This window comes from Macrobrachium nipponense, chromosome 7 (genome assembly GCF_015104395.2).
Source record: "Macrobrachium nipponense isolate FS-2020 chromosome 7, ASM1510439v2, whole genome shotgun sequence".
NCBI lineage: Eukaryota > Metazoa > Arthropoda > Malacostraca > Decapoda > Palaemonidae > Macrobrachium > Macrobrachium nipponense.
This window is the reverse complement of record NC_061109.1, coordinates 84975175-84991081: the sequence shown is the minus strand read 5'-3', so window position 1 is coordinate 84991081 and position 15907 is coordinate 84975175. Positions and strand designations below refer to the sequence as shown.

General features: G+C 37.5%; 1 protein-coding gene across 4 annotated transcripts in view; it reads left to right on the top strand.

Annotated features, from left to right (window-relative positions):
• Nucleotides 1-14057, top strand: part of LOC135217000 (spondin-1-like) — a 958013-nt gene extending 943956 nt beyond the window's left edge. For 3 of the 4 annotated variants that reach the window (XM_064252561.1, XM_064252563.1, XM_064252564.1), the window contains 3 exons: nt 4229-4401; nt 5468-5536; nt 10703-14057. In XM_064252561.1, coding sequence (XP_064108631.1) covers nt 4229-4401; nt 5468-5525 — 231 coding nt within the window. In that variant the 3' untranslated portion in view covers nt 5526-5536; nt 10703-14057. The remainder of the gene's footprint in view (nt 1-4228; nt 4402-5467; nt 5537-10702) is intronic. The other variant, XM_064252562.1, reaches the window with a different exon arrangement.
• The last annotated feature ends 1850 nt before the right edge of the window (nt 14058-15907 follow it).

Below are 15907 nucleotides of genomic sequence, written 5' to 3'. Positions count from 1 at the left end.
CCAATCGGGGCCCTGACAGTGTCCCATTAAGGAAGCCTTGAGGGAGCGGTGGAGCCTGTCCACCATGCCGTTGGCTGCAGGATTGTAGAACGTCGTGGTGTGGTGCTTGGTCCCTATCAGGTGTGCCAGGGAAGACCAGACCTCTGACGTGTAGGTGGGGCCTTGGTCCGTCGTGGCATCATCAGGCACTCCGAAGCAGCTGATCCAGCTGGTCAGACGGGTTTTGGCACAGGCGTCCACGGTGGCTTCTGACATCGGGGTGGCCTCAGGCCACCTGGTAGACTAGTTGATCACTGTTAGGAAGTATCTGGCACTATCAGATGGAGGAAGAGGCCCGTCGACGGGGATGTCTGAATCTTTGCCTGGCCTGGAGAAAAAAAGCCTATCCCCAATTCGGTGTGCCGTCCCGTCTTCCTACTCTGGCACAAGATGCAGTTTCTGGCCCACTCCAGAGTGTCCTTCCTGATGCTGTGCCACAGAACTCCTCCGTCAGGAGCCTGGTTGTTGTGCGGGGCGACGCATGCAAGAGGCCGTGAATGTCGAACACCCGTTTCCTGTGGGAGGTGGGTATCAGGGGACGAGAGCGTCCTGTGCTGGTATCGCACAGGAGCGTCATCCGGGAGGGGCCAAAGGGATGTCCTCCCAGCAAAGGGCGGTGATGGCCGTCCGGTAGGCTGGTACTTCGGGGGTCAGAGGCTTGCTCATGCACTAAGTCTTTGTAGTCGACACCAAGGTGAAGGAAGTTGATCTCGACCCTCGAGATGGCGTCGGCTATGGGATTTCTTCCACTGGGGACGTATTCGATGGAGCACCCAAACTCAGAGACAGCCACGAGATGTCATTGCTGCCTTGTGGACCAGCAGCTGTCCGTCCTTATGGTGAAGGGGACACCCTCCAGAAGATATTTGAAGTGGCAGATGGCCTGGTAGACAGCAAGGAGATCACGGTCAAATGTGCTGTAGCGAGTCTCAGCGAGTTTGAGCCTCTTGCTGAAAAGGGCTAACGTTATGAGGTTCCGTTGACCAGCTGTTCCAGGACGGTGCCACAGGCAATGTTGCTGGCATTGGTGGCGAGCATCAAGGGCTCGTCGGGGTCCTGGTGAGCCAGGTTGGTGGCCCTGCTGAGGGAAGACTTGGTTCAAGCGAAGGTGAGCTGCTGGTCTGCTCCCCATGTCTGTTTCTTAGGTTTGCCCTTCTGGACCACAGTCAAAGGGCACATGGTGCAGGTGATGTCGGGGACGAACCTTCGGTAATAATTCACCATCCCAATAAATTCTTGGAGGGCCTTAGATAAGAATACTGAGAAGGCGCTTGCAAGCCATGTCCACCAAGAGGTAGTCCGGTGCAAGGAGAGGGGTCCGTACGTCAGCGAGGACAAAGGGCCAGGTGTAGGTCTGGCCCAGGAATGCGATGGTCTGGGCCATGGTGCTGATGGACGTCCTGTTTGCAGCTATAAAGGTGGTCGGGTCGTGGCTGCAATCCTCTGCAGATGAAGAGAACACCGACTGCATGACACCAGTATCAACCAGCATCCTAAGGCCAGAGATGCTGTCATGGACGTAGAAGCCCCTGGGTTGGGACTTCATTACTGCCACTTCCGTGGGGCTTGTTTTGTGCGCTGCCTCCGTTGTTTTTTGAAGGGGGGAAGGAGCAATGGCGCTCGCACTTCTGTGCCTTGCTGCCGAACTGGTGGTGGAAGTGGCACTACCCAACGTCTGGGAGGGGCTTCAGCGATCGCTGGCATGCTGCACCACCCATGTCCTCCTGCTGTAGGCTGTTGGCTGACAGAGGAGAGGACGTTTTGCAGCTTGGGTGGGGGTAAACAGCGCAAAAGCCCACTGCACCAACTTTCCATCTCCATGGTCTCTGCATTAGGGATCTAGCATCGGAATTTGGGCGCAAGCTGGCAAAGTAAGAACTGACAGAGGATGCTCACCTCCTGTCTTCGTCCTTGGTGGTCCATCTCTTGCAGGAGGACCAGGTCCTGGAGCTTGTGCCAGGCCACTCTGGGATTCGAGGTGATCATGAGGTTGACCACGAGGTCGAAAATTTGGGCTGCTCACTGGGAACTGGGAGGGAGAAGACCTGGATGAGCTCCTTCTTCAGGCCTTTGTAGGGCAGCTCCCCGGGCTGGCTGCGCATCCATGGGGCGAGGCGTTCGAAGGCATCTTCTGTGAGGGTCCCAGCGATGAGGTCCCCCATGGTGCTGTCCCGGGTGATGCCGTGGATCCAGAGCTGTATTTCTGCCCATTGCAGCCATTTTGCGACGTCCTCACTGCAGAAGGGCAGCAGCTTGACGTGGTGGGGCTCCGACGGTTCGGTCATCCGGGGCATGGGCGTGGGCGTCGAGGACGACTCGAGCACGGAGAAGGATCGCAAGGTCGAGGCAGACACAGACGAGTCAAGTGATTGCACTGAACTCTCCATTGTCTTGTCAGTCTCACGCTTAAGGTTGACAAGAAGTCGTGAAGGGCAGGCCAAGCCATAAGACTGAATGCCAAAACACTTCTGTGAAGAAATGGTACTGAGTAAGACTAGGAGAGTGAGTGGACTAACTTTATTCCACGAGGAGGCTGTACATAAGATGGCGTGCTGACAGAAACGTAGTGTTCATCATGCTTGCACGAACATAGTCAAAAAGGGGCAGGGCCCCCACTGTGAATGTGTTTCCTCACAGACGAAAATACATGAATAATATTCTTAGAGGGAACGGATTCCCGACATATATACATCAAAAGAAAGAGCGTAAAATGCTCTACATTTTAGTTTCTGGACATACAGACTTTTACAATGGAATGGCGAACATTCGCCTGAATGTCGTCCTTACAGTTTCATTTGCTACACATTAACAATTTAAGATAATACTTAACAATTTAAAATAAATTTGAGTATACAAAAAAAATTAAATAAGAAATAAAACTACACTAAAAAGGGAGAGAGTTAAATTTTAAATACAGTGGACACCCCGTATTTGCGTTCTCAAGATTTAGAGATTCGCCTATTCGCGGTATGTATTTTTCACTGAATTATTCACTAAGTACTGTATTTTTGTATCAATTTGACTAAATGTGTTTTTTTTATAGAACTAATAAAATATACCTGTATAAGCATTTTTAGGTTTTTCTTGTGTTTGAACTGACAATGACTCAAAAAGACAATATTCTTGTACTGAAAAAATTTTGAATATTCAAAAGTGCAAACAGTGAAGCAGTGAGAAGTTATACGTATTAACAAATGAACATCTAAATAGGACAGATCAGTTATTAAATAGCTACTAATTTCACCTAGAAAATAGTCTTCAAAAAGTATTTCCTGTCTGTGAATACAAATGTACTGTAATCACAATTCTTTATTACTCCAATAGTCTTTAATGGTATACCAAATTACTTCCTAATGAAGTTAGGTTTAATGAACAAGGCTGCCAAACTGGTAGTGGAAAATACTCACTGGATATGGTCCCAAATATCCTGTGCTTTACTGGCTACCTTATTAAGACAAGAATTTTTATATCCCTTACAGAAATATAACTGTGAAAACATAATTATATGTGGGATGTGGCTACAAAAACTGGTGTCACATAAATCTAATACACCGCACAAGGGCCTCAACATATTGCTAAAAGAACTGCAGTGCAAAAACAAGATATTTAGAAGAAAGTAGAGATCTAGTATATTGAACAAATTTATGACAAAAGAGAACATATTACAGTACATACTGTACTGGTATTTAAGTTTCACTGACAGTTTTCCACTGGAGAGAGAAATGACGATGATGATGATACTCTGAATACAAGTCTTGCCTTTTCTCTTAATTGTTACCTGCATTCCCATTTAGGTTAGAAAAATATACTAGTTTGTATGAATGCTTTAGTTTGTTTGTATGGTGTTGTAACGTTGCATGGAACCAGTGGTATTCAGCATCGGGATGAATGCTTGTCCCACATTTTGATAGAAAATCAAAATTACATTTAGAAACTATTTTTTTATTGTTTATTATTTTGGTAATTTAGAAACTTTATTATTCATTATTATGAAGGTTATTTTTTAATTGCTTAAAATGTTGTAACTTAAGGAAAACCTCTCTTAAGATGAGGGAAAAAAATTAGTTTAGCTTTTGGGGAGTAATTTCTTATCTGGTTTTACTTGGAGCCAAAAGTTTGTTAATGGTGGTTAGTGTTTACAAATAAGATTTTTTCTGACTTCGTATCTCATTGATATTTATATTTTTAGGATGATTGTGTGATGGGAGAGTGGGGACCATGGTCTCCCTGCACACATTCTTGTGGCGAAGCTTTACAGCAACGTTCCAGAACCATAATTGTCTCTCCAAGAAATGGAGGTACCCCATGTGGTGATCGCTTTGAACGCCGCTACTGCACACTTCCACCTTGTTCACCCATTAGGTATTTTTTATTATATTTTATATTATAGCCTATTATAATTCTAAACTTTCACAGATGTCATGGCAGTTACTGCAGATCTCAGTCCTGCTTGACAAGTGAGTTTTGTAACCTTTATGGATAAGCAATCAACAAACTTTTTTTGTGCAAATTGGCCTTGACAAAAAAAATCTAAAGGCCCCTCCACACGGTCGAGCAAGCATGACGAACTCTGCTCGATGTGACGTCAGAAGCAGAGAAACGGCAGATAAGGTTCTGACTTTTCCCGCTCCTGACGTCACATCGAGCAAAGTTCGTCGGGCAAAGCTCGACCATGTGGAAGGGCCTTTAGTTATTAGAACTACTACATACATTGAATCACTCATTCGCTAACACCAACTCAAAACATCTCAGGATAAACTTAAGTATTTATAATTAGTCTTTAGCTTTTGACTCTAGATAAAAAAAAATATTGAAGTGGCATGTCTTTGTTTAGCACCTTGCCCATTTTTTATGTATGATCATTTGTATGATATTTCACATTACGTATACTTTTAAAGCCTTTTTGTTGGACAGTTATTAGTATCTAGCTAATTTAACATCAACAAGCATTACATCCCCTAGTACCTTTAAATCTCAATTTTGCAGATTGTTCTATGTTCATGCCCTTTTATTCAAACAAGTTTGAAACTTGAAACGGGTATACTGTCTCATTATTTGCTGAAAAATAATTGTCATTTAAGAAGTAGTATTCCTTGTGAATAATATCTGTTTATGTAATTATTTTGTTTAACATTAATGAACTCTTATGGCAATGCCTTAGCTTTGTGTTTATTGTGCTTTTATTTCATTTTTCAGGTATATAAATATTTAGTATGTAAAAAAAATAGTGATTTAATAATTGTATTATTGCATGGTATTAATAATTGCATGTAACATATTTCTTATATTTTTTTGTCTACAATGTTTAGAATTTGTCAGTGCTTATAAAATTAAGTAAATAAAAAAGCTTTGCTTATTATTGTTAGTGCTGTTTACACTTCTTAGAGGTTTGCTTTTCTTGGGTTTCAACGTTAGCCAATTTTTACAGGTCTAATAGCTGGGGTATTCAGTATAAGAGTTCTTGGAGAAATACTGATGAATACTGAAGATGAATCAAGTAAGTTGTAGAATGATCCTAATGAGGATGACTAAATTTTCTTTATTTATAATTCTGGGGAATTAGATTTAAATTATATGCACAGTTCACAAGCTTTGTTGTCCTGAAAGTACTGGAATGATCAAATTCTCAAATTTTATTTTTGAATGCTTCAGACCAAAGAGGCTACTACTATGCTATTTTAAATAACCCTTTATTTCCATTATATTCTTCACCTCAACCCCTTAAAGCAAATTATGTAGTGTGAGAAGTAATTGTGAATCCTAGTGTTAGTTGTGTTTAACATAATATTTTATTGAGAAAAAAAAAGTGTTTAGACATGTCATTGAAAGATGTTTATCCCAAACTAGCTAAGCCTCATTGATCTGAACAATGTATGTGAGTCAAGTCATTGGCAGAAACATACTCCAGACTGATAAGATAAAGCAATACAGTATAACTAAATCTTAAATTTTTAAGTATATAATAAATGTATAGAACATTAAAATTATACCTTACTAATCCATGAGATATACAAGCACATGGAGATGCTCAGGGTACGTCCAGTATCATGCATTTGCTTGCCCAGGTTAATTTCATTCTCATGTGAACACTTTGTCATTGCACATGGTAAACTCAAGTGTGCTAAAAGTCAAATTTACTGCATGGTAACAGTCACATTCTGCTTACATTGAAACAAAATAAATTTATGCTAACAGCAATTAAACATGTCAAATAAATGAACGTTAAAATACTTTTTTTTACGAGCAGTGGAATCTTTTTAAAGATACAAGTCTTTAGTTCGTAAATCAAATGAAATGAGAACAAGAAGTTTTTACTTATAACGTTATTGCTAGGTTTTAAGCATGTGAAAAATATTTATGTTGTTTGCATTCTTTCCATTTACTTTGCCATTTTAAATTTTGTAACCATAATTTTTATTTAATCCTTACTTAACATACAGTATTAATTGTAAGAATCTCATAGCATGAGAGGTTGGATACATTTTCATGGGCTCATTTATGCTTTTGTCCATAAATTTTTTCCACATTCCCTATCTTAACTAATTGATCAAGCAGTATTAAATCAATTTAGAAAAAGATTACTACTTTAAGAAGCCTGAAAGCAGTCATCTGAGGGAGTTTGTCCTTGAAGGGAAGCCAATAAATATCCCAAAGGATACAGGATGCACAAGACTCCACACACGTTGCTGCCACATTGCCTAATGGCATGAAAAGCTGCTCCATTTCACAGCAACAGAAGAGGAGAGTTTCTGCTTACAGTATCCTCAGCCCTTCCTTGTCTCATGAGAATAAAAGAAAGTTGGTTATTGATTGACCTAAAAATCTACTTCATGCAGAATGCCTCATGCAAGTGGAGATCACAGCAACTGAGAGAGAAGTGTAGTCTTAAGGGCAAACCCCAAGGTGCACTCAACAGTACTCACTGGATGCAAAGAACATTGCACTCACAAATAAGCCCAGTAACCTCATAAAAATGCCTCCAAATCAGCCAGGTGGGATTTGAAGGACAGTAACCTAACCCTGCCCTTGATCAGAGGACTGTGAGAGTGTCTACACAATCAAGTTAAGCTCTCTCTGACACCGACTCAGTCAAGCACTATGCAAGTGATGCTCCAAGGAAGGACCCATCACAATTATACTCTGGGATGTACTGTACTGAGATAGCTTTGAAGAACTAAAATGACTAACAGTCCAGATAAGGATGGACTTTTCCCTTAAGGCTTCTCAATAAGCACGAACATGGGAAGAGTCAGGGTCAGTCGTCCTCTCCAAAGGAGGACTTGCTGGTGACCTTGGTAACAAACCTGGGACCAAGCTACCTGTACTGTCCATAATTACCTGGCCCGCAAACATGTACTGGATTTATCATCTCTCACCAGAAGAGTGATGGCTGTAAGAAGACTTCTTAGCCCTCTTGCTAATGGCAGCCTTCTGGGCCCCTCTCTCTATGCTTCCACTTAATCTGGAGATGAGAGAGAAGGATGAGGAAGACGACATAGAAGAGGTAAAAGACAAAGCATGGCTGTGCTTCAACTCCCACCACCACAGGTCTCTCCAGCATCTCCCAAGTCGCTGAGGACAGTCGAGGCAGGCATCCCCAGAGGGACAAGAACAGAGTACCAGGAACATCAGTAGTGATAATGCACAGTGTCTATATACAGATGACAAGCAGGGTGATGGACTACTGACCAAGGCAAAATGTTCTAGGAGGGCAAGCCAAGGATCTCCTAGGATGCCAAGAAAAGGTCCAACATGTCAGCATGGGAAATTATCCTACAATAACCAAGAAATGTAAGATGTGAAGGAGATGAAGCCTGATATGGACCTCTGGACTTAAACCAAAAATGCTGTATTATCTAATCATTCAATTTTTAAGGAGCTGGTTATCGGCAGACTTGGTTAATGGCGATTCGGTTTTATGGTGCTTGTATAGCGCCATGAAATTGACGATTCATGGCACCATAATGGGCCAAGTTTCAGTTACTGGCGCCATAAGGTGGCGATAATAGTTATGGCACCACAACATACCTAACAAGAGGTGCCATTAATTGAAACTTGGCACCTTAAGCACCATAAATCGCCAAGTTTCGGTTCACGGCAGTTTTCGCTTATGAGCACCTTGCTGAGAACAGAATCCCCGCCAATAACCAGGGACTGCCTGTAATAAGCCCTTCAGGGTGGCCTTGCGAGTTGCAAATGCTCAACTCATAGTTATATGGTATTTATGAAGACAAGGTTATTTTACTACAATAATTAAAAGATCAGAAGAGTTTAACTAATGTACAGTGATGCTTAAATCTCATGCGACATGACTCCATAGGATTTTGTTCAAAATTCACTGACTGGCAACCTAGCATGCTCCATATTTATCAATTATTTCAATGCGGAAACGCGATTATTGCATACAATATGGACATAATATGTTTCATAAGAGTGAAATCCGTCATACATGTCAAAACTGTAAGAAAATGTCACGTGTTGCAAATTTCAGAAAAAAACTTTCGAAACATTTTTCAAAACTTTCGTTCGCACATCGCCGAAGCATTTGACCAAAATGAAGTCGTCCTCAAGCATCAGTTCAAATATTAAATTTAAAAAAATAAAAAAAATGTCATAACATTAATAATGCTTCCAAAGCCAACATAAAATTTAAACGAGTCCTATTTGATTGCTTTTACACCTCAATGCTGAAAAAAATGTAAATATGTACATACAAAAGTAAAATGCGCCCACCGATATCAATGTGTGAGGGGAGCGTGTGTGACACATCATTAGTGTCGGTGCAACATAAGTAGTAGGTCTACAGAGTAGCGACAATGAAATTATCTTGAAAACACTTACTTTATATGTGTTAGAGGAATATTTGGATTTTCATACATAATTATTATTATTATTAAATATTTAAAAAAATTATGGCATACAAGCAAATATTCGCCAGTGCAATTATTCTTTTGTCAAAGCAATTATTCTTTTGTTCCTAGGCCTAGGTGTTAGATTTCTTTACAATTAACAGTCACATCTCTCTTAACAATTCCTAGCCAGAAAGCAAATGAGGTTATCTACACATTCTTGTTCTAAAAGTTACCTTATGAAAGATATACCCTATGAAAGAATAAATTATACACCAAAAGTGAGGAGAAAACTTCTAAGAAAATAATATTTTAAACCAGTTGAAAAACAAGTGTTCCATATACCTCAATATTAATACTTAGGATATTTCGATTAATAGTCTTCTTCTCCATACAATCAAAATCATCATCTTTTATTCCTCAAAGAACAGGTAATCTCTACAAATAAAAACATTAGTAACATTACATCTCATAAGGCTTAGATTATTCTTTTAGGCCTATAAGTCATTTTGCAACATATGGCCTAAAATTTCAACACTCAAAGAAAACAGGTTGTAATTCATATTCCTATTGTATTCGTCAAAAAACAGATAATCTCTACAAAGAAATTCATTAATAACAGATCATATCTCAGAAGGCTTAGATTATTTTTTTAGGCCTATAAAACATTTTGCAACATACAGGCAGCTTAAACACAGCCGAAAGCTTCAACATTCAAAGAAAACTTGTTTTAATTCATATTCCTACGTTGAAAATGTTGTTATGACTGTTGAGCTTATTAGGTCAACTATCATAAAGCAGCAGACGTAATGTTGACCAGTCCGAGGAGCATGTAAAGTGTGCTCTCATTGATGGCACAGCTAACCTTATCACACCGCACGTTAAACTTAGCAGCGTAAAAAAAAAGAAAATCAGTTCAAATCACGCAGATTGCGAATTATACCAATGCATAAAAGGGGTCATTTTTATATAACCATAAGGAAAATAGAGCTAGCTGTGAATTCACAAACTTTTCGACATGTATGACATTAGAAAAATAAGCATAACACTAATTGGCAACATGACGTTGAGTCTGAGAAGCTGGACGATACAAAATGAATCATGTCGCATGAGATTTGAGCACCACTGTACAGGCACTGGTCTCAAGCATGTCATATGTAACCTTAATAGTAGGTGAAATTCTATGTCTGGCCTAGTGACAATGTATTCCATTCTCGTAAATTGATGGAAATTACATTTACAGGTTATCTAAAGGCGAGTTTTAAAATGATCTACTAAATTTATTCCATTTGCATTAAGTTGGGATGGAACTTTACTGAACCCCAAATTGATAGACATCGATTTTTACTTCGCTAAATTTTATTTCTTGCTCTTTACTTTAAAAGAAATCTGCATGAAGTTGTGTACTTTTGCTACTAACATTTTATTTAGTTATCAATTGTGCATACAATACTGTCAAAATTTGCATCTCAACAAAGCTGTTTAAACCTCTCCTGTCTGTAATGTACATATGCTATAATCTACGGCAAGAACTTCACAGTCCTATTGATTATACTGTATACAAATTTTGTGCTGCTGTCACCTAGAGTTCATGTAGTTTGCCATGGTGACTGGATATAGTAATATTTATTTTGGTAGAAAGTACTAAATATGTTTTATAATATTTATTTTGGTAGAAAGTACTAAATATGTTTTATAATATTTATTTTGGTAGAAAGTACTAAATATGTTTTATAATATTTATTTTGGTAGAAAGTACTAAATTTGTTTTATTTTATGCTTGATAACTAATTCAGATGTCTTTTCCCTTCCAGGGGTTAAGAAAAATAGCGTTGTCTCTGTTGCCTCAGACTGGTGTGATCTGTTGGTTTAATGGGACAGCTTGTAAGGGGACTGACTGTCTTACTTGAAATGGAAGATTACCTGTTACTATACAAGGTGTACCTTGAAGTGGAGGAACTGTGTTTCTTACTATAACCATTATAGTGTGAAAAGCTCAAAAATTATAATGATCCTAATTCTTGTAGAAAGTTCTAGTCTGCACTTTTGTTTGTGCTTGTTAAAAGTTATCAACAATATTCTTTGTTATATATCACTACTCCCTTATCAGGTTTTGACAGTTTTTGCTATAGAAGGTAGGCCAAATCATGTAAATGAGGTGTAAACTGAAAAAAGGTAAAAAAAAATCTTCTAGAAATGTAGTGCTTAATATGCTGAAGTATTTGTATTTTGTTTCATTCTTTTACAAACTGGATCACATTCATAATGGAATCATTGAGAAATTTTTTGGTTCAAATGTACATGTTCACTTGATCTTTTGTCTGATTCTCATGATTTTGAAATCTGACCTCTTTTAGAATGTCAGTTACAATAGATAGTTTAACTCCAGTGGTGTGGTTAAAGTATCGTTCATTATCATTAGCTACTAACATTTTTGAAAATTAGATCAGATTTCAAGATCAAAAAGTGTCAAGATCATAAAGTGTAAACTAGTTCAAAAAATGTTTATATATAATAATACATACATAAATATATTTACACTGGTTAAAGTACAGAATGTAATAATAAGCAGGTAAATGTGTACAATGCAATCAAGTAAGTCGTAGGAGCATGAACCATTCATTACATGTGAAAAGATTTGTTTAACAAATAAGTTATTGACACACTTTGACAAGTACAACGATCATGGTCACTACCTCCCAGCCCCAGTTAGGTCGTGTGATTCCACCAGCCAGTCACTGTATATATATATGTATAAACATATTCTGTAACCTATGATTAATATTGTATGTGCATAATAATACAAACTCAGCAGAGACAAACATGTTTATAGAATGTTACACACCCCCACCCCCCAAAATACCCTTCCATTTACCATTACCAATTTTAGCTAGATGAATGGTGGGGTGAATCCACATAAGTCTTTATTAGAGCGGATTGGATAAATCCTGCAGGCTGTTCCAAAAACATACAGACCAGAGCAACTATTTCAGCAACCAAGTAAGCTTTAACAGTAGAAGACCAAAATGATGTTAGTTAAATAACAGAGTAAATTAAATATTTGCAGTGTTGCTTACCTTCTCTGTAAACTTTCGGCTTTGCTATGGTCAGCATATTTATTTGTTACATCACAAAAATCTATATACTATTGCAATTGTCTTATGCAAATTAGTATACTTTGCTCTATAGTATCACACAGCGCCTCAGTGGCGTGGTTGGTTTGGTGTTTGCTTCTCACCTCGGTGGTCGCGGGTTCGATTCTTGGCCATTCCATTGAGGAGTGAGGGATGTGTATTTCTGGTGATAGAAGTTCACTCTCGACGTGGTTCGGAAATCACGTAAAGCCGTTGGTCCCGTTGCTGAATAACCACTAGGTTCCATGCAACGTAAAAACACCATACAAAAAAAAAAAAAAAATCTATAGTATCATACCTGTATAAGACAGAATCAAGCAACCTTTCCTTGGGAAAAAAGTTGAGCATTAAAATTTATGAGTAAAACATGACCAATGTGCTGTAATATAACTTTGCGACAATTACCCTAACTAAAACAGGAAATTGATTTTCAATAGAATCTGAAGTAATTTGGCCATAATTATGTTTATCAAGTTTGGACATATAATTAAGTTTATCCAAAGAATGTCGGTTAAACAGGAAATGTTTATCAAGACTAAAAAAACCCATAGCAAACCCATTAGTCTCAGGGATGTCTGGTAGCTTTTTGGAACATACCATGTGATTTGATGCATGTAACATAATATAAATCATTTCTTTATAATGAAGTGATATTCATATTGTGCCTCGTATTAGAGGTCTGGAATGTTTATATTACAAACCTTTGGGAATAATTTTTTTAACTAACAGATATGAAGAGTATTAGATTAATTGAAGGCTTTTATTTGAAAAATTGTTTAAGCTTTTTTCAAGTCCAAGTACTTTAACAAGCCTAATCTGACAGGTACATTTATTCTTCACAGGGCCAATATGCTGAAACTATTTTCACCTTCATGTTTATGACAAATCCAGTGTAGACTATATTATGGTACCCTGGCTTATGCATAGAATAAAGCAAAGGACTTTGATTTTGAAGCTCTTGACTTTGACATTACATGACAACAGCATAACACCAACTACAATGGCCAAATGGCACTTATCTAGAAGGGTGGATTTTACAGGTGGAAACATACATACGATCGGCTATAAAATGTGGTCAAATAACTTAAACTTAAGCTTTTTCTCCTTTGAAAAATAACCATATTGAGACTTACTATGGTAAAAAAAAAAAGTGTTATTTAAATAAATAAAACTAATAATCTGTGGCCCTATATTGGCATGCAATGGCAGGATATTACATTCCAAGTGTTTTGCCATTTAATACCATGTAGCAAGGATACTTTTGTTTATAAAAGTAATACTTCTCAGGACCACACATTTTGTTACTGGGAACTTCTGTGAACCTCAAAACTGTTTCATAAATAAAACATTAGAAATATTCCATACAATGAAGTCAAGTTACTCAAATTTAGGATTCCTAAAACTTGCTAGTAGCACTAAGGGAACTGTAACTATTTACCCTGAATGTAAGCATCCTAGCTCTGTGGCAGGTAGAACAAGATTTCCTAGATCAGAATGGAACTCGGTATAATTTGGAAAAAATTAATCTAAAAGTAAAATCAACTTGCTCAACAACCACACACTATGACACCTAGTTTTTGGATAAAAGTTTTGATGCAAGAGATCAGTTTTGTTCTGAATTTCCATCATTCATTAGAGGGTGGCCAGACAAGTAAGGGGTCAGCAATTACTGCCACAGTCTTTTACTGCTAAATCAAGGATGAACTAGCATTATAAAAGTCCACAGCTTCAGTCTTACAATGCGTAGTAAATACATCCATGCATTCTCAAATACTGTACATATACATGACCCACATGCATAAATAGTGTAATCCATCTTAACTTTATATTCACTGTACCATAATAAGGAGCTTACACTGAATTTGACATTGTCAGAAGAGTTGACTATAGATTTAAAATGAAGTATTTTTTCATCTAAAGCATTAAGGTAATCATTTGCATGTTATGTTATACTGTATAAGGATTATAATATACTTAACATTGAGATATTTGTAGAGATCTGTCATATTTGCAGTGAAATAAACTAATTTGTAAAGATTTGTTTTTTACTAAATATCGTTTTTGGGGTGTTGGTAGAAAATCAAAAAAATATTTTTATAATTTCAAACAATTACACAACAGCTTATCTCAACAATCTAGGTACTTTTGCTGTTAATATCCACCTATACTTTCTCTAGAGATAGTCTTGACAGTGTTAACTACTCAATTTTTTGTAACATGTAGCAAGAATGATGGAACGTGAATTATGAGTCTTTGATTACCATATTTTTCAGCAGTGACCTCTCAAATTTTTAGTAAATAACATAATAATATATCTACACTTTCATTACAGTACAAGCATGAAACTGCATGAAGACTGAGTCCTCTATCTTACTGGAATTAGGAATTATTTAAGATAATCTGTTGGATCTGGTAGCATGTATGTACTGAACTATTACTATCACTAAAATGATCAAATAGAGATATTTATACCCTAGTAGCTCATATTCAAAATACATTAAGGTGATATGGTGTACTCTGTAGGTACTATTAAGTACAGTATATGGTAAAGTGTTCTATGAATTATAAATTGGTTTTAGTATTACAAAATGAAAGAGAAAGGGAACTCACCACTGGTAATTCATTAGAAACTTAAAAATGTATTGAAAGATTTCCATTCCAGTGCTATACAGAATTAATTTTACCTGCAAACATTCCTGGGAAATTTATGTCCAACAAACTTACTGGAAGTTATGATAGTTTAGGAGTTATACCAGACCTTAAAAGGCTTCCATTTTGGTGACCCCTTGTATCTCTCATGATTACAGTAGTTGATTTTGTTTTATAATTTATTCCATGTTTAAATTTACTTAGTTATCTGAATATATAGTTTCATCTCATGTAAAGAACATATCTGACCATATCAAAATAAAGAACTGTATCTTTATAAACGTAAATTTGATTTACAGATTACAATGCCATTGCATGTCATAAGCACACTGGTGCAACTACTATTCAAAACATGAAAATAAGAGAATTTTACTGATGAACAGGTATCTCAGAATGGAATTCGAAGTGTAACAGATTAGATTGCTATCTAAACAGCATGCAGTGTCTGCAGTGGTTGGAAGATTATGGTACCTACTGCCAATCTCATTTTCCTAAAGGAAATATCACTTGAGGCTAATATGCTCTTATTATTAAACAGATTAAACCATTACTTCTGACAAACGCAAGGAACTATCATGTGTACCGATTCAGTCTGATGGTTTAATTCTATTCAAAGTTTTACTAGACAAAGTTAAATTTCTTAACTTACACAGGCTGGCCCAGGGAATTTGGCTTTACTTTATTATACTGTATCTAATTGGTAAATTATGTTTTCTTAAAAATATAATCATTGGATAAATCAAAATAATCCTGAAGGTTCTCACAAATGAAACTTCTCATTTGTAGGTGTGTGTATGACCTATTTGGGATATAAGGGAAAAATTTATTTAGGTCTAGTGTTCTCCCATAAATGAAGAATACAATGATCTCATAGTGGGTATAATAACCTTCAATATTGCTATTGGACTTGGCACTGCATAAAATCTTCCATTTACTTTAGTAAAATAGCTGGTTTGTATAGTACCTTGCAAACACTCATGAGAATATATATCTAATATTAGTTAACATATAAATTTAAGGGGCACACTGATGCCATAAGGCCCCATTGAAAATCAAATGCTTCATTCTACCTTATGGTTGAAAGGATTCACTTAAAATCTGTACCACTTATTATATAACTAATACATACCAAAAAATATACAAGAGAGGAAATACAGGCAGTCCCCGGTTATCGGCGGGGGTTCCGTTCCTGGAGGTCTAACAAGGACTTCCAAGTAGAACAAAAAGATGTCCTAA